Source organism: Haemaphysalis longicornis, unplaced genomic scaffold, assembly GCF_048455015.1.
Source record: "Haemaphysalis longicornis isolate Haplotype H1 unplaced genomic scaffold, Haemaphysalis longicornis Haplotype H1 scaffold_2, whole genome shotgun sequence".
Lineage (NCBI taxonomy): Eukaryota > Metazoa > Arthropoda > Arachnida > Ixodida > Ixodidae > Haemaphysalis > Haemaphysalis longicornis.
This window is the reverse complement of record NW_027526295.1, coordinates 158060518-158078518: the sequence shown is the minus strand read 5'-3', so window position 1 is coordinate 158078518 and position 18001 is coordinate 158060518. Positions and strand designations below refer to the sequence as shown.

The window sequence follows — 18001 nt, the reverse complement described above, 5'->3', positions numbered from 1 at the left end:
ATTGGGCGTTGCTCTAAAGTACTTGATGCTTTCCTAGAAATATTTTTCTTCAAATGAATGACATACTTCCGTCTCTTAATAATTTGACCACGAAACTCGTATTTCTTAAGGTTTGTTTTTGGAATTTTTCAGAGATTAGAGAGAAACGTATTTGTGGCACAACTACACAAAGTTTCAGGATCAGCTAAAGTCGACAGTTATTGATTAAAATATCGGTTGATTCAAATTGATTGATCGCCTTATTTATTTGTTCATTGGCTTTACCGATAGATTGCAACTGGCCTATTTAAATATTTAATGCATTAGTACAGTAAACACTCGTTATAACGAAGTCGCTCGATTCGAGATCTCGCTTCCTTCGAAGTTTTTTCGCTGTCCCTACAGCAGTGAATTGAGAGCAAACAATCTACTTTTTTAACATAATCATCGCTCATAACGAAGCCATTTTTCGCTCTCGAGGGCATCTTCATAACGAGGGTTTACAGTAGTTTTCTCAACGCCTGGCCGCACTCCAGATGCTTGTATTTCCTACTGTGCACATGTGCCCGCTAACGCGGTTCCATAGTTCAGCTTCACTGCGATGCAATAGAGTGACCAATCCGTGCCGTCGACCACGCGAGTTCGGCGAATGACAACAACGGGTACGTCATTTCACAAAAAAAAAAATGTTATCTTCGGTGTTACCCTACGCAGTACAGCACGCCGTGCTTGCAGTTCGTGAAGCCACAGGGCTGACCGAACTGATGCTGGGCCGCCCTTCGTCGATGCGGCTGGGTATCGCGATCTGCCGAATTAGCTGTCAGGATTGATTGGTCACTCGGATGCGTTGTGGTGAATGAAGCTAAACAACAAGAACATTTATTTTCTATTTTGCTTCATAATGGTTTTGGTTTTAAATGAGATTTGGAGAAAATGAGACAGCAAAGGAAATGAGGAGGAGGTAATTAAATTGGCAGATAGTAAGGAAACGAGATGAGCTGTAAAGTGGTAGTGCTGGTCAGTTAGGAAGCATGTAATCCTGCTTCGTGTAGGAACTTCAGTAGGGACTTGTAGCACTTCCCTTGTACACAGAAGTCGTATTTAGCCGGTTTCTTGAACCGCATAGCAGTTTCACTGAGTGCACTGTCTAATGTATATGCGTGCGTGCGTGTCTGTGAACGAGTGAGACATGACGCTGTAAGAAATAAGCTCTTCAAAACCGAGAATGTGTAGCACTTCAGCTTTTACTTTCACTATTTGAAAATACTCGAAACGCTGGGTCTGTGGCCGAGATGTTTTTATTCATCGATGAATTTATACGTTATTGCCGAAAGCGTGTTTTTCAAATCCAGGCTCTGATGCATCCACTGCATCCCCAGCTTTCGCGTCGGAAGCACAAAATTTGAAGCGTAACGGTTTTTTCCGGCACGTTTAACAGGGTTTCATGCACTTAAGCGTCGAAGCAAGCCACTTACTTAATCAAGCCATTCGTACAAAAACCTTACCTCGTAAGCTGAGCTTGTGCAGTTGCTGTAGTTTGCCATATCACCGTCCCACGAACCATTCGCAAAGCAGTGATATGTTGCGGTTCCTGTTTGGTAGAACAAAAGACATAGTTCAGTTAGAGCTACCGGGTTGTGTTAAGATTGAGCGAAAAGAACTGAAAAGCTTTGCTCAGAAGACCTGTTTTATTGGTGTGCGTGGATACGTGTGCATGTGTGTGTGTGTGTGTGTGTGTGTTTGTGTGTGTATATGTGTGTGTGTGTGTGTGTGTGTGTGTGTGTGTGTGTGTGTGTGTGTGTGTGCGCGTGCCTGTGTGTGCGTGCTCGCGTGTGCGCGTGCGCGTGTGTGCTCGTGTGTGCCCTGTGCGGGCGCGTGTGCGCGTGCGCGCATGTGCGTGTGCGTGGAAGAATTGCGCAACAGTGCGGATGCAATCAAATAGATCTGGAAACGAGCTATAAATAAGTCATTCGTCGTAGGTTCGGCCAATACGTATATGAGAATAATAGTACCGATGCTGCGTGAAAATGTGGTAAGTGCACGGCAGAATTTATAACCACTTTCTATAGATTTGGCTATCACGTAGGCTTACTTTACGACAGTCAGTGCACCAACGTCAAATATCACTACCATCCACCCTGAAGAGGAAGAGGATCTGCTCCTCACAGCGCGAGCTCGCGTTCAAGTTTTTGGATCAGCCATGGTTGAACTCTGCAGGCGGTTACTTGGCGTCTCGTGTTTACACCCAAGATCAAAGCTGCTGCAAAGTTAAAAGACAGGTTACGGCCTTAAAAGCGGGGAATGTGTGTTGCTGCGGTCTCAAAACGCAAAACAAGTGCACTGCCACTTACCAACAACTACTCCAGAAAGGGCTATCAGACAGCGTTTTCTGAGCAGCAGCGCCGATTGGCTGGACATAGCCAGGTAATCTGAATTGCGCTGGGTGAACTGGGATAAATATTTCAGGCAGGGCAAGAGGTTATCTTACGTTGCAAGTACTCATGTCACGTGAACGTGTTTTGAGTGTGCGGCAGAATTTATAACTAGTTTGTATGCACTTGCCAATCACGTAAGATTATATTTCGACTACTCAATATAAAAAAATACCCATAAAAACGGACACCACCAGACGGATGGAGCACGATGCTCGCTCACTTAGTTGTTGAACAGTTAAACTTAATTTCATCCTGTTAACTTAACTCTGCAAATTTATAACATCAGTATTTCTCTTTCGAAAGTGTAGCTAGCCTGACTAATTTTTATTATTTTGACTATCAATTTAGTTAGCTTAGAGCTTAGCTGGCTTAGCTTCGGTTATTATCTGGAGTCCCGCGAAAGCCACCATAGCAAAAGTTTATGCTGCGATTTACGATAAGAAAAAATTAATAAAAGATGCACCTGTCAACAAGGTATGTACGAGCATAAACGATGCTTCTTGGAAGTAACGTTTGTGGAGACTGCTGACGTCGAGGAAAAGATTGAACTAATGGGTAACTTAAACTGAATGGAAGAACAACAACGTGGCAGACTACTAAATGCTAGCCGGAACTTTTAAAAGAGTCACGAGCGAATTTACCGGTCTAGGTTTTAAGTACAATAAAAGCGCTAATGATTCGTAGCATGTCCGAAGCAGTGTTCTAAAACTTAATGATTAATGGCTGATTGATGACTTGCTTCTAAAAATATGAACGCCTTTCCGCGAATAAGTTGTACGATCGAAATAAAAAAACTAAAACAACTGAGAAGAAGCCGTTGTTCGATCAAAATTTGCAGCGGGAGATGTTTGGCGCCCAAAGTGCGCTAAGAACGTTGTGGCTTGTTTTTTCAACTTTAGAAAAATACACAAGGCAGCACTGCTGAGAGTACGTGTGGTACTCTTCTTCTAATAATGGCGGTGCTCTTTCAAACGCGATTGCATGTATCCGGTTCCCAAGCACAAATACGGCATAATGTTTCTCGCGGTTCAAGGTACGTGGCATCAGACAATGGTTGAGTTACTTGAGGTTATATAAAAGCGCAGCAAAAATGCTGGCGGTTAAGCCCTGTCTGGCAGCCTAACATTTGGGCTGAAGTTTGAAGAATGGCGTGACAGTATTGCTGGAAATGGCTGATCGTGACTACAATACTGGGAAGAGAGAGAGAGAGAATGCTCTTTAATGTGAACTGGTGAGGTCAGCCCTCCTAGGGACAAGGCTTGCTACACCAGATGGGGGGTGACTACGTTGATGAGTGGTGCATATCAGACATCAGGGTTACAGTAGGAAGAAGACAAACATGAAGCGTTAAAAAAAATGAAAAAAAAAGGACAAGAAAAACAAGAGATTGCTGCTAACAGAGTCCGGACAAAAAAAATACAGTTGAAAAGAAAATCGTTAATGGAAACGCTCAAACAAAATGAAAAGTAAACGACGGGAAAAAAAGTAACAACACCAACCCAAGAAAAATAAATAGATGAACGCCACAGTGCGAAAGAGAAGATATCGGGACACACTTGCTCTGTCTCTGATCTAGAGAGATTTGTCCAGTTCAGTCTCTCGTAGGAACTGGAGCAGTACTTTTGTACCTAAGGTACTGTCAGCACTATTGGCCCAAGGCCCAAGAAAATGAAAAAGTTCGAGGCTGCCTCCACGACGTACACGACAGAGGGAGCTCGCTGCAGTTTTTCGCGCAGCAGCGTATCGAGGGCAGACGCAGAGCAAGTGATTTACAGTCTCGCGCACACCGCAAGCCCGGCACAGGGGGGAATCTTCCCAACCAATCTTAAACTTAAAACTCCGAGTAAACGCCACATTCAGGTGCAGTCGGTGCAGAACTCCTTCACACCGCTTGTTGAGGCCGCGTGGAAATCGGAAGTCACAATGCGGGTCAATAGCGTGCAGTGGCAGATACCTGCGGTGAGGGTCCTGCCACTCCGACCTTTGTGCAGCCCATCCACTTGCGAGGATAAGGGCGTTGCTGTCCTCTCGGGAGAAAGGAAGCTGGGTTGTGTTGCTCAGCAAGTGGCCGGCGCTGGCGGCTGCGTCGGATCTAATGTTGCCTTGTATGTCCGAGTGACCAGGTACCCACTGAAGAGTGATTTCATGGCCTTCGCGCACTGCCATTGTGTGAATTTCGGCAATTTCACATACAAGCTGACTGCGGTTGTTGTTAAGCTTTCGGAGCGCTTGTAAGGCACTGCGCGAGTCGAGGAATATTACCCATTGCTGGGCATGATGGCCGCTGATGTAATGTAGTGCAGCCCTCACAGCTGCCAGCTCGGTAGCAGTCGAGGATATTTCATGGCTAAGTTTTCTTTCGATAGTGCACCGGGCTGATGGGATCCACACGCCGATGGCGGATGAGCCCGGGCGAACCGAGCCATCCGCATAAACATGTGTGTAGCCTTTGTAAGTGCTGGAAATATACTCGAGTGTGAAGAACTTGAGCACGGCCGCAGGCATGGCATACTTTTTGCTAATTCCAGGTATAGTCGTGCAAATTTTCCATGGTGCCAGTACCCACGGGGCTACTATCGACTTTTGAGGCTGTTGAAAATTCGCCGGAAGCAAGTGTCTTGCATACTGTGTGGAGAGGTCTGCCAAAGGATGCGTATGACACCGAGTCAAATGGCGCAAAGACGTTCGAAGCACCTCTTGGCGTTGCAGCACTGTGGCGGAAAAGCACCGAGCTTCGCAAAGGGTTCCAACCGTCGATGTGCATTTAGGTAGACCCAGGCAGGTGCGCATAGCTTTTGCCAGCACTGAGTCTATTACCTTCAGGCTTGTAGGCGATAGCTGATGTAGGGCCGGCAGGCTGTAACGCAAGATGCCGACAAAAAGGGCTTTATATAGGCAAAAGAGTGAGGATACAGGGCAGCCCCACGAACTCCCACCGAGCATACGCAGAATGCGCACAAAGCACAGAAGCCGCTCCTTCAGTCGCCGAATATGTGGGGCCCATGACATTGAGCGGTCAAACGTGACACCGAGAAACTTGTACGACTTGACATATGGTATTGGAGTGCCCTCTACGGTGAGCGTATAACGTGAAACATCGCGCCGCGTGAATGCTATCGCAGCACACTTCTCCGGGGAAAATATGAGACCGCAGCATCTGAGATATTTTCTCATCTTCAGAATTGCCTTCTGGAGTGTGGCGCGAATGTTTCGACGGTTCCTGCCTGAAGCCCAGATACAGATGTCGTCTGCGTAAAGTGAAATGTTGACACCTTTGGGCAGGACTGTTGGGAGGCGTATAAGACACATGCTAAAAAGCGTCGGGCTCAAGACGCCGCCTTGAGGAACTCCTTGCGTGACGGGATGTTTGGCCGTTTCGCCATCACTGGTGGCCATGTAGACGTACCGGTCTTGCAAGTAGTCACATAGCCACTGGAACATGCGTCCTCGAAGCCCTATGCATGCCATCTCTCTTCGGATGCTTCGTGCGCGACGCTGTCGAATGCCGCTTTGATGTCAAAGAAGACAGTAATAGTGATGTTTCCGGCTGATTTCTGCCGGGTAATATCTGACACCAAGGAGAGGATGTTGTCTACGCTGCTACGTCCTCTCCTGAACCCAGACATTTGCAATGGACAAATGTCTCGATTCTCCAGGTCCCAAACAATCCGTTCCAACACCATCTTCTCCATTACCTTGCCAATACAACTTAGTAGTGCAATTGGCCGATAAGAGTCTATATCTGTTGCCGGTTTGCCTGGTTTGAGAATCGCCACGATCCGGGCAATCTTCCAGGAGGCCTCAAGACGCCCGATCTTCCAGTATTGTAGTAGTTGCTGTCCCTCTACTACAATACTGGGAAGTCTATTCTCCAATCTTTATGAGTATGTGATAATCATTATCTCTCCCTGGAAAACTTGAGACCCGGCTCGATGCGCATACCTTGCGCCCGCTTTACTAACTTAAACACAGCGTTTCTCGCACGCCCCTCGCATGCCGTGTCAACTGTGCTTTGCCATTTAACCGTGTTGTTCGTCACGTCCCCTCGATTTAGCAGCAGCGTTGTCTGCCTGAAGCTCCTTCGTTATCCACCAGTATCGCTATGTCAAAGGCGTCTTCACACAATATCCTCTTTTGTGCCCGCTTCCCACTGCGGCCCCTTCGCACTCTATTTTACGCTTAGAAGCCGGGCGAAGGACATGTCCAGTGCGGAAGATGGCGCTTCCCAGCAGTAAGCCCGAGGTTGCGTGAAGCAAGTGCTACCACTATCAGCTCGACTTGATGTTACCTTTTTCTGCATGCGCCGTCTTGTTCTCCGGTTTTCGGCCGCTTAGTGACCGCAGATCGACGCGGAAATTTTTACGCGGACTTGGGTCATCTACTCTTCACGCAGTAATAAATGACGTTTTGGTGGAATACAGAAGCGCTAAAAAAACAAGGACGAATGAAGAAGTAGACAGCACGGCGCTTACTCGCAACTACTCGTTTATTGAAAAACATACAAATATATACCATCCAGAGTACACGTGGTCGGATTCCCTCCCCCATTATACACACCATTACAAGACTTAACACCGGTCGAGGCACATGCGGCAGAAAAAAATATAAGATACAACACACGCCAACTTATAGTACGCAAACCCTGAAAACAGCGCCACAACCTTAGTTATACCAAAGCATTAGTTCCGCAACGTGTGACACAGATAGGAGTATTCCTTGTCGGTCAAATTGAGGGAGGGGGCGCTGACACAGCGTTTCTCACACCTTTTAATGTGGAATGCTTCTATAACTTCTCTCGTGGTTCTGTCCCGAAATTTTGATAAAACTGAAGCCTCGCAAAAAATCGGTGTACATCCACACGCAGAACAGTGTTTCGCCAAGTTAGAGCCATCCTTCGACTTTACAGAACTTCGATGCTCTTGCAGGCGTATATTCAAGCATCGCCCAGTCTGGCCCACGTAGATATGGCCACAATTCAACGGTAAGCAATAAACAACACACGTTGCACAACGAACAAAGGGGGGGTTGTGCTCTACTCCACAATTTCGTTTCCTTGGACATTTTTTACTATTTGATAATAACCTATCTACTTTGCTACACACACCGTTCAGTTTATTCGGAGCCGAGAAAACCACTCTAACATCAAACCTATTGGCAACATTCTTTAACCCATGCGCCAACTTATGCACGTAGGGAATGACTGCCTATTTTGTGGGCTGTTTTTCGCTGTCCTTTTCCTTGGACGCCCAATTAGACTTCACACACTTTATTAACTTCAGAACTTTATTAACAGAACTTTAGACTTCACACACTTTATTAACTTTATTAACTTCAGTTTAATATGGGCTTTTTTGAGTGCGGGACGTACGCCCAGCAAACGTGGTTTTCTTCACGAAAAAGCCTTATGTCTAAGAACTGTAGTTCATTCTCTTTCGGTAGCTCTACTGTAAAGCTTAAACTACAACTCTGGGCACTCAAAGGTAGTAAAATGGGAATTGCTGCTTCTTGTCTGCGTTCAGCCATTACAAAATCTTGTTCTGATAGAGTGTCCACAAGTTTTCAAAATCAATTAGATAGACTAAACAAGGCTGGTTTTCAAGAGTCGGTCGTGCGGAAGGTTGTTCTGAAGTTAATAAAGTGTGTGAAGTCTAATTGGGCGGCCAAGGAAGAGGACAGCGAAACACAGCCCACAAAACAGGCAGTCATTTCCTACGTGCATAAGTTGGCGCATGGGTTAAAGAATGTTGCCAATAGGTTTGATATTAGAGTGGTTTTCTCGGCTCCGAATAAACTGAACGGTGTGTGTAGCAAAGTAGATAGGTTATTATCAAATAGTAAAAAATGCCCAAGGAAACGAAATTGTGGAGTAGAGCACAACCCCCCCCCCCCTTTGTTCGTTGTGCAACGTGTGTTGTTTATTGCTTACCGTTGAATTGTGGCCATATCTAAGTGGGCCAGACTGGGCGATGCTTGAATATACGCCTGCAAGAGCATCGAGTTCTGTAAAGTCGAAGGATGGCTCTAACTTGGCGAAACACTGTTCTGCGTGTGGATGTACACCGATTTTTTGCGAGGCTTCAGTTTTATCAAAATTTCGGGACAGAACCACGAGAGAAGTTATAGAAGCATTCCACATTAAAAGGTGTGGGAAACGCTGTGTCAGCGCCCCCTCCCTCAATTTGACCGACAAGGAATACTCCTATCTGTGTCACACGTTGCGGAACTAATACTTTGGTCTATCTAAGGTTGGGGCGCTGTTTTCAGGGTTTGCGTACTATAAGTTGGCGTGTGTTGTATCTTATATTTTTTTCTGCCGCATGTGCCTCGACCGCTGTTAAGTCTTGTAATGGTGTGTATAATGGGGGAGGGAATCCGACCACGTGTACTCTGGATGGTATATATTTGTATGTTTTTCAATAAACGAGTAGTTGCGAGTAAGCGCCGTGCTGTCTACTTCTTCCTTCGTCCTTGTTTTTTGAGCGCTTCTGTATTCCACCAAAATGAACACATACCAACTAGCCCAACTTTCCGTTCTTCTGCAATGAATGACGCTTTACCTGAAACATCGGTACCGCCTGCTAGGAGCCCCGGACACGGCGCCTGCGCCGTATCGCCAGCCGACGTGGGTGGCCAGCACTGCCAGCCGTCGAACCACCAGTGGCAGACATCTGGGGAAGAGAGAGACGAGCAGTGAATATATATATATATATATATATATATATATATATATATATATATATATATATATATATATATATATATATATATATATATATATATATATATATATATATATATATATATACTGGCATGCTGGCGATGGGGCCGAAGGCGTGGTGAACACAAAGTAAGAAACCTCGGTAACAGCAACAGCGGAGGGTTTATTTCGACGTTTCGACTTCGAGACAAGTCTTCTACAGGAATATATATATATATATATATATATATATATATATATATATATATATATATATATATATATATATATATATATATATATATATATATATATATATATATATATATATATATATAACACAGAAATAAGAGTTGGCAGTCAAGAAAACCTCGGAAAGCAAAGGGGAGGATGTGGTAGGTCATTGAAACAGATAAAGAATTTGGAAAGAAAGAAAGTGGAGAAAAAATGCCCGCCAGGTGGGATCAAAACCCACGACCTCCAGAATACGGGGCTGGTGCGATCCACATCCTCCCCTTTCCTTTCCGAGGTTTTCTTGACTACCAACTCTTATTTCTGTGTTATTTTCAACGAGCCCCTCATTTCCTTTTCTGATTCTATATATATATATATATATATATATATATATATATATATATATAAAGTAGAATACGTTTTCGATGCCTATCCTCGCCAAAGATCGGTTTCAAAATGCTAAAAAGTGGTGAAGTTTATCTGGTACTAAACTTACAACGCGAATCTACATCTGTTCAGTCAGCGCCATATACGGCATATATTTGAAACAGGGGACGGTGTTTGTGGGAAAGAGAAAAAGTGGAACGTTAGCCGTCACCATTCAGTGCAGACAATATCTGCGGCCTCACTGCTCATGAAACGTACTAGCAGCAGCAATGGCCTATATACAGCAGTACGGAGACCCTCGAAATCTTTGGTAAGGCGTTTCTCGCTGAATAAAAAACATGCCAGATAAAACTGAACACCTTAAAATTTTTCATTTAGGATGAGAAATGCTAGATCAACAGAAAAATCATGCACCCCTCCGTCTAGCGACGACGATGGTCCAACGCGAAGCTTTCTCGTGATGGATTCTTTCGTCGGACAATTGCACACTGCGAGTGTGTGGTACTCTGGAGGCACGCATCGCTTTTCTAGAGTACCCACAGAAACTCTCGGGTGTGCATCCGTAGGACTAACGTTTGGGTTTGGGGTGTACGGCGCGAATCGGTACCCCCTTCTTAGCATTCGCTTCGATCATTTCGAAAAGGAGCAATCGGATAGACACCGGCTTTGTAACGGGAGCGTTCGATTCAAACCACGGGAAACCGTTTTTTCTTTCCTCCACCCAGAATAATTCATCATCACCGTCAGAGAAACTTCGCTTTCCTGCAGGGCGCACTGTTGTACAACGGTATCAGAGAGGACACTAAAGCTTTGCTTTGAAAATCAGAAAAGTGTGCGCGCACGCGGTGGACGCGCGCCTCCTCCTATGGCTTACGTAGCCGATGTCTCACCATTTGAGCCACTGGGGAAGCCGTATTCTCCGCTAGCATTTTGTAATAACTGTGCGTGTAAAGAACGATAGAAAGCTAACAATTTAGAACCCTTAAAATACCCTTAAAAAACCCTTTTAGCCTTGTAAAACAATGATTAGAGATGATAGTTGATTGTATAAACGTGCCTCGCTGCATCTCATACTTTATCATACAGAGATCGGAGTTTTAAAGTAACTCCATCACTCCGCCTCATTATCAGCCGCCCCGGCGATCACCCAGAGTTAGAGAAACGGCATAAAAGAAGCCGCACTACAAGTTTTCTAAGCCATATGGCAGCGTGCTTGTCTGTTATGATAATCCTGAAAGTTTAACTGCACAAATTGACCCAGAAATGTTATAAATGGGCATCTTGTAAGCGATGGGAAAATCATGACCCTCGCGATATGGCCTCGACTTCGGCGTCAACCCCGTCTGGTCATATTTCTGGCTTACTGAGCGGGTAGGACGCAGCCAGTCTGTAACGTTCTAAGCGATGAAGTCAGATGGGTGATTGGTTCGCATCCGTTAGTCCAGTGAGAGCGGCTGCGGCGACGCAGCACCGGAGCATTGCTCTACGTGACGTGTGCACCCTCCGAGAAAAGCCTCGCTGTTTCGCCCTTTGGTCCCACCTAAGCTTCTGCTAATAGGCACTGTTTCGGTGATATACCCTTGACTGAACTACATGAGGTGGAGGTTTAAAGGTGCTTCATGGTCTGTAAGTTTCTGTGGCGGTCTGGGGCTGTCGTCTACACTGGTTCACAACAGATAGTAAAAAACGTCGAAAGAACAGCGATCAGTGTGCGGCTATCGTTGACGGCAAGGTTGCTCGGCGAATCAAATCAAGAGGCTCCAGAAAGAAGTCGATCGATCGATCGAACGACAAATAAATAAATAAATAAATAAATAAATAAATAAATAAATAAATAAATAAATAAATAAATAAATAAATAAATAAATAAATAAATAAATAAAAAAATAAAAAAATAAAGAGTTTACATGTATGAGCAGTACAGATGCCAGGGGCACTTGCCTTGAATTATCCAGCATCCTTCCAAGCGTCCACAGATACGCTTGTGAGAACTCAATTGATGGTTTATTTTAAATTGATGGCTTTCTTATTCCCTAAGTGTACTTTATAAAGAAATACTTTGTGTATCTGCACTTTAACGTCTTTCAAAAAATCGTTCTTTTTTTCTGTATCCGGGATGGTGGCATTTGGGGAAAACTGCCAAGGGAGCAGCACATTGCTCCAGTATGGAGCTTGTCACTTATTTACCGGTGCTAGCCCAGATGGCGCGCCCCACTGCTACCTCGCCCTACTCACGAGTGCTGTTGTCCCGAGCGACGGAAAGCAATTTCTGGTCGCAATCCCTCAGGGCCTTCAGCTGCGCGAAGACCCGCTCTGTTCGGGAACAACGCGCGCTCAGGATCCACGAGAAGAGGAGGCAGGAGGACAGCACCTGCGTAAGTAGAGATGAAAGAAGTGCGAGCAGAAGTCAGAGCTCCCATAGCCTTCACGTAGGGCCATCATTAGAACTGTTTGTGAGCGTAAGCAACCTTATTACCACATAGGTGTAAATTGAAATGCACGACATCCCGTTAAAAAGTGGAAGTCTCAAACACTGCCTTAGGAACATTGAATTTGGCCGACACAAATCTGTAAAAATTTGCCGGATAGTTTATAAAAACCTAAAAAAAACCCAAAACAGCCGCAGTTGATCAGAATATGCACTGGCTTGTAACACGTTTCACCGCGAGAGAGTGCCCCGAACACAAAGACGATTGACAACAACAAGAAGTGATTGTCCTAGAGGATCTTGTAAAAGGCCTTCGTAGGCTTCCGGAGTTGAGGGCACAACAGACGTCACAAAAATCCACCGTACGGTCATACCGCAAGGAAAGGAAAAGGCATCGTTACCGAAATTTTGTTCGCTTCGACTACCATGGGCTCGGAACAGCCTCCTATAAAGATTCGACATTCTGCTGAAGGTATTCTACACGTACAACCTTTTTTCATGGACTCGCAAGGCGCCTGAGTGAGACCGGGACGCACGTGGAGCTGTAGGGCCTATAAGGCCTAGATCGACACAGCCCAATCATTGCACCCGGCGGATGAAGCACAGTGTTTTATCCGCTCTATACGCAGTGACTTACCACCATATCAACTACTCCTACCAAGTACATCACGACGAAGATGAGTGCCATCACAAGTCATACAGCAACGCGGACAGTAGGGTGCTGGGATCAATGTGCACACCAAACCATGCCAGAACCGAGAGCCGTCTTTATCGCAAGCAACGAGAAGCCAGCAAACGATATTGCCGCGCTAAGGCTGACAGCAGAACTAGCGCGAGGGGAGGCCAAATTTGTGCTTGCTCGTAAGAAAGCAGCAAAAAAAGAGAATCATCCAGCTTTTACAGGCAGCGAAAGTAATAATGGCGCGGAAAACGTTCAAGGACAGGAAAATACGGGAATAAAACCATAAAAATAGCACGATATCTGCGTCTTGCGCGGGAGGTAGCAATTGAGGAATCCATTAGCGGTGCCGGCGCGTCAAGTCTTCGAAATGTGCGGCGGGTGAGCAGAGGGAAAATGGAGGTGGTTACCAGTAGCATTTTTTGCCCTGGTTACTGTTCTTGCACTCACGGGGAAGCCGAGTTAGTAAGCCAGTGGTCCATACTTAACTGTAATCGAAAGCTTCGGTACACCGATAAGTTTGGACGTGCAGCCGTTGCGACCCTCAGAGGAGCTGCGTGGTCCACCAGTCTGCGCATTTCCTTCGTACAATGTTGGTGCGCGTCTTACGACTGTTAAGACAGGGGCAGGACACTTCGGCTGGTTTCAGTATTCGATATAAAGTGCCGCCATGACGCTGGTAGCCAAGTGAAAATTCTGCAACGTTTGCATACGTCGCTTTATCTTTCCAACATACGCAGGAATAAAGTGAAGTGGTGCTATTATGTGTAGAAATAAAATGTGTTCTTGGCTATTTCCTTTTTTTGACACCCTATTTATTGGTTTAGTCGTCTCATTCGTTGCGCCGACGGGTGGCGCTTTCGCTTTTGTCTCTTCTGCTACCATCCTGTCCGTCTGCTCCTGCCGCTTTCACGGTGTGCACGTGTAGAAGTTTTGTAGTATGCCTTGAGGGTAAAATTTTAGTGTCTGTGAGTGCGAACGGGCTCAAAATGTCAGGGAAACTGAGAAAGGGACACAACGCGTACTTCGCTGCTGTGCGGTGCGACAACTCGGGAAGGAATAGCACAGCGAAATTTTTCCTCTTCGCAGCAGATGGCAGGTCAGCACACTCTTTATTGAGTCAAAGTTATGAAGAAGCAAGAGCTATCTTTATCAAAAAATCTCCAGGGCGAACCCAAAAACCTTTTGCTGTTGCTTGACAGTGAATTTCTTTTTGTTTGATACAACGCATTTGTCAGTAATATTGTGAGCATGTGAAGCTACTTGTCGACAGTTTCTCATGAGCCGATTGATGCCAGCGGACACGACGGAAATTTCGCTTCGGCATCGGTTTGGTGAGCGGTTTCTCTTCATTTTCTTTCTACCATAGAAAAGCTTGGAAATTATGCAAAGTGCAGTATTGGGCGAGTTGGTTATCCATCATTACTAAACAGCGCAACAAAAACACGGACTATAGCTGAGGTACAGCAGCGCTCGTCCTGTGTACCTCAGCTATAGTCCGTGTTTTTGTTGCGCTGTTTAGTAATGTTGGAAATTATGTTCGCCGAATGTGCTTAAATGCTTCTTTAACGAACTGGTTTTGCTTTAGAGCGTTTCGACGATTAGTTTCTTATAGTGACATTACCACCTTTGGATGTTTATTAACACGAAAGAAGCCCCAAACATTATTTACGTGGCAGCTGGCCGCTTGAATTCCGTGTCACTAGAAGTTCGAGTTACCCGCGCGACGGCCGTGTTGCGCTTCGCTTTTCATTTTTGGTACATTGTCTGCACTCTCAATATTTGTTTCGCTTTGACGTGTTGTTTATTGATGTCCGTGGTGGTATTCTTCCATTTTCTAGGTATGACGTATGACTGAATACGCAGAAAATTCGCTAGCTATAAAATGGGTACAAGTTTACAAGTATAAGAATATGGAGCGGTTGTAATGGTGGCGAAATGTACTGGTCATCTCACTTCATAATCATTTGATTATTCATGAACGCGTGTTTTTATAAAACATAGTTTCTGTCGAATTGTATTGTGTACAGCAAATGAACGTGGTGACCTTTGCAGCAATTTTCTGTACACGATGAATTGTACGAAGATGTCTCTTATGTGTGTGTAACCGACACCCAATGTGGACATTTGTACTTGCTACACGAGATACACAGCTGTGTGCTATTGTGGCATGTATTGAACTTCGTTTGCGATACGTTGCTAATAAAGTCAGTGAATTAACCACATTTTCCGCCTACTCCTCTTTTTTTTTTTTTTTTGCCCGAGCAAAATTGTCACGCTTCAGGGCGGGCTGGCTCGCGCGCATTGAACTAAGAAAGATTACGAAAAATATTATTTGTGCACATGCTGATACTGCAAGCAAATTAGCAACTGAAAGCTGTCCAAAACAAGATGTGCCGCAGCAACACAATCTGAAAAAAAAAATGCAAGCGGTGTTTGTTCACGATTGCGGCACACAAAGACCGTCGCGCTCGTTCAGACCTTAGCAGACGATAAGCGGCACGGCGTATCCTCCTGGCGCACCAACGAAAGCGTTGGCATAGCAGCATCGGTGATTTTTTTGTTGGTTTTAGTTTTGACAGTTTAGCCTACCAAGCACCAGGGGACAAATTGGCGCTAGTGACGCAATTATCGGTTACTTGGGGGATTACCAACTGGCCTAGCCGTGGTTAAGGCGCATGACAACGCGCCTTAAAATGGCACGTGTACGAGCGCGATGACGCGGGAGCGTTTTAAAAGCAGACACTCGATAACGATGAGCGTCGGCGATGACGGCGCGCAGAGGCAACACTTCAACACTTGGGTGTTACTTTAGGATTACAAAATTGCCCTGGCGCTTAAGTGTGCTTACGTGATGCACACGAAGACGATAGCCAGTGATTATCAACTTCTCCACTACTGTATCGTGTTAGCGTTCGTTTAGTCCTCGCTTTTGTTTTTTGTTTTAGGCGAATTACTCCGACAGACAGACTGGCCGCTATTCACCCTACAGAAACCTCTCCTATAGGAGTGCAAGTGCTCTACGCACTTGCAGCGAGTTCACCTTCACGGGGCACGCTTCAGGCTAATTCCTGTTGTATCTTGACACGTTCCTGGGTTATCTCAGTGGCCAGAGAAGTTCGGTGCGGTTCCGGCGACCAGGGCTCAAATCCTACACGAGCTCAATTTATTTCTCTTTACAGCTGCTTCTGTTTCAGTACCACTCCTCTTGACGCCGGCGATGCTACGGTCAGTTTTCTCGTTTCATGAGAGACCTAAGGTTTCGCCATAAAAAATAAGTCGCGTGTATGCTTGCTTCGGTGACGTCGAAAGATGATCGTCTTGGTCACCCAAGCAAGCGTTCAGTGTGGTTTTAGGGGTGGTGGGGAAGGGGGGGGGGGGGGGCAGAAGAGAGAAGAGTCCTAAATGGCCTGGGCGGGGGTGCCGACACTTCGACACTTTACCATGCCCTTTTGGTCGCCCCTTAGATTATAACTCCTCACCTCTCTCCACCATCGCCCTCCTCCCTTCGTATCTATACCGTCCTGCTCCAGCCTTTACTATCACTGAACCAGTCCAACATGTCTGTCCTCCTCTCAACCCCTCTCTCAACCCCTCCTCCCCCACCCCCAAATTCTCCCCTCCAGACTTTAACACCATTTCCCCTCCCTCTCTACCCTTACCTCTCTCTTTCCTCGCATTTTATTTCTCTCTGCCCCCCTCCCCCGCTCTTCTTACCCTCTATCTCTTTTATCTTTACCCGCTCCCTCTTTTGCTGCCTTATTATATGTAGTGCACTTTCCATCTCCCCTTTACCCCCTGCACATCGCTTTTCCACTCACCGATAACTGAGCCGTTAATTCCAAGTGGGTCAGTAACCTACTGATGAGCAGGGTCCCCTGCAATATTTTGGCTGATTCGAGCGACAGGCCTTTTCTCGTTTTCTCGTTTAAGCAGCCTGACAAAACTATATTATTAAATTAAAATCGTTATCAGCCGCGACAAACCATTGGGAGGGCATGCTGTTCACGTAGTGGGGTAGTGGATAGGGAGGAAGCACCATTACAACGGGTGGACAAAGAAATGCAGATGAACAAAAAGCGGCATCAGGATTTGAAAGTTCTTTCTCTGTAATAGCTGGAGGCGGCGGGCCAACACGCGAAATCCTGAGTGAAGGAAACTGATACGCCTTCATCCTTGTTCTCTGATCTCTTCGTCGGAATAACACGGCGGGAGATTCAAACTGCAGTGCGCACTTACATTATTTATAATCCACAGACAAATAAGCACGCGGATGTTGCGTTTTATTTAATACCAGTGCTCCCTGAGCCTACTTTTAGCCATCTCTCCGTCTGACCAGATTCGCGCCGCTTCGTAAAACAAGGGAATTCAGCAAGTTTATGCAATGCGTACCTGCGTTGCGTAAACGTCATGGCGTGGCGTGTTTTATTTAGCACTGGTTTCCCATCCCGTCGTATACCTGAGTTTTCACCATTACACAAACCTTGATCTCCCTGAGGGGAGGGGGGCGTCAGGTCTACACTGCGTTGCCACATTCTTTATTGAAAAGAAAAGTGCCCCGCTATATTGCAGTTTTCATGGATGTCATTGAAAATACTGATAGTAGGGCCCATGCGCAAAGCACTGTCGGTGTTTCGGCGAGCTTTTTGTTCTATAATAACACACGGCGCCTTTTGTCTGACAAGGCGGGGGGTTTCGTAACACTGCCTGAACGTCTACGGGAAAAGTTTCCGTAAGCGCTACGCGGCGGTGATTTTTTTTTGTCTGTGCTTTTCTTACGTTGTGCGAGTGTGTGTTTTGTAGGTATGTATGTTTCTGATCTATTAAATAAAATTCATTTATTATGTCAGCGCATCGTCTTGTGCGCTAATTTTCCCGCAAATAAACCTGTCTCTCTTGCGATGACGCATCGCAAATACTGCAACAGGAATAATAAAGTAGCAAGTGTCACGTTTTGACTTCGTAGCATTCTTTGTCGAGTAGCCAGGCCCGTGTAAGGCCAGGCCAGGCCCTGTATTTCTACAAAAATGCAGATATCGCGCAAGTTACACCTGTAATAGTTATAATAGCGTAAATGGAGATAATTGGCCGGTCGAAACTAGAAAAACTAAAAAAATAAGAAAAATGTTACAATATACGGAAAATGGCAAAACGTATAACGC

General features: G+C 45.6%; 1 protein-coding gene across 5 annotated transcripts in view; it reads right to left on the bottom strand.

The window, feature by feature from the left end:
* LOC144169380 (calcitonin gene-related peptide type 1 receptor-like) overlaps window positions 1-18001 on the bottom strand; it is a 163251-nt gene that overhangs the window by 24287 nt on the left and 120963 nt on the right. For all 5 annotated transcript variants that reach the window (XM_077698498.1, XM_077698501.1, XM_077698500.1 and 2 more), the window contains 3 exons: window positions 11968-12103; window positions 8972-9082; window positions 1485-1570 (listed from right to left, as the gene is read on the bottom strand). In XM_077698498.1, the coding sequence (XP_077554624.1) occupies window positions 1485-1570; window positions 8972-9082; window positions 11968-12103 (333 nt within the window). The remainder of the gene's footprint in view (window positions 1-1484; window positions 1571-8971; window positions 9083-11967; window positions 12104-18001) is intronic.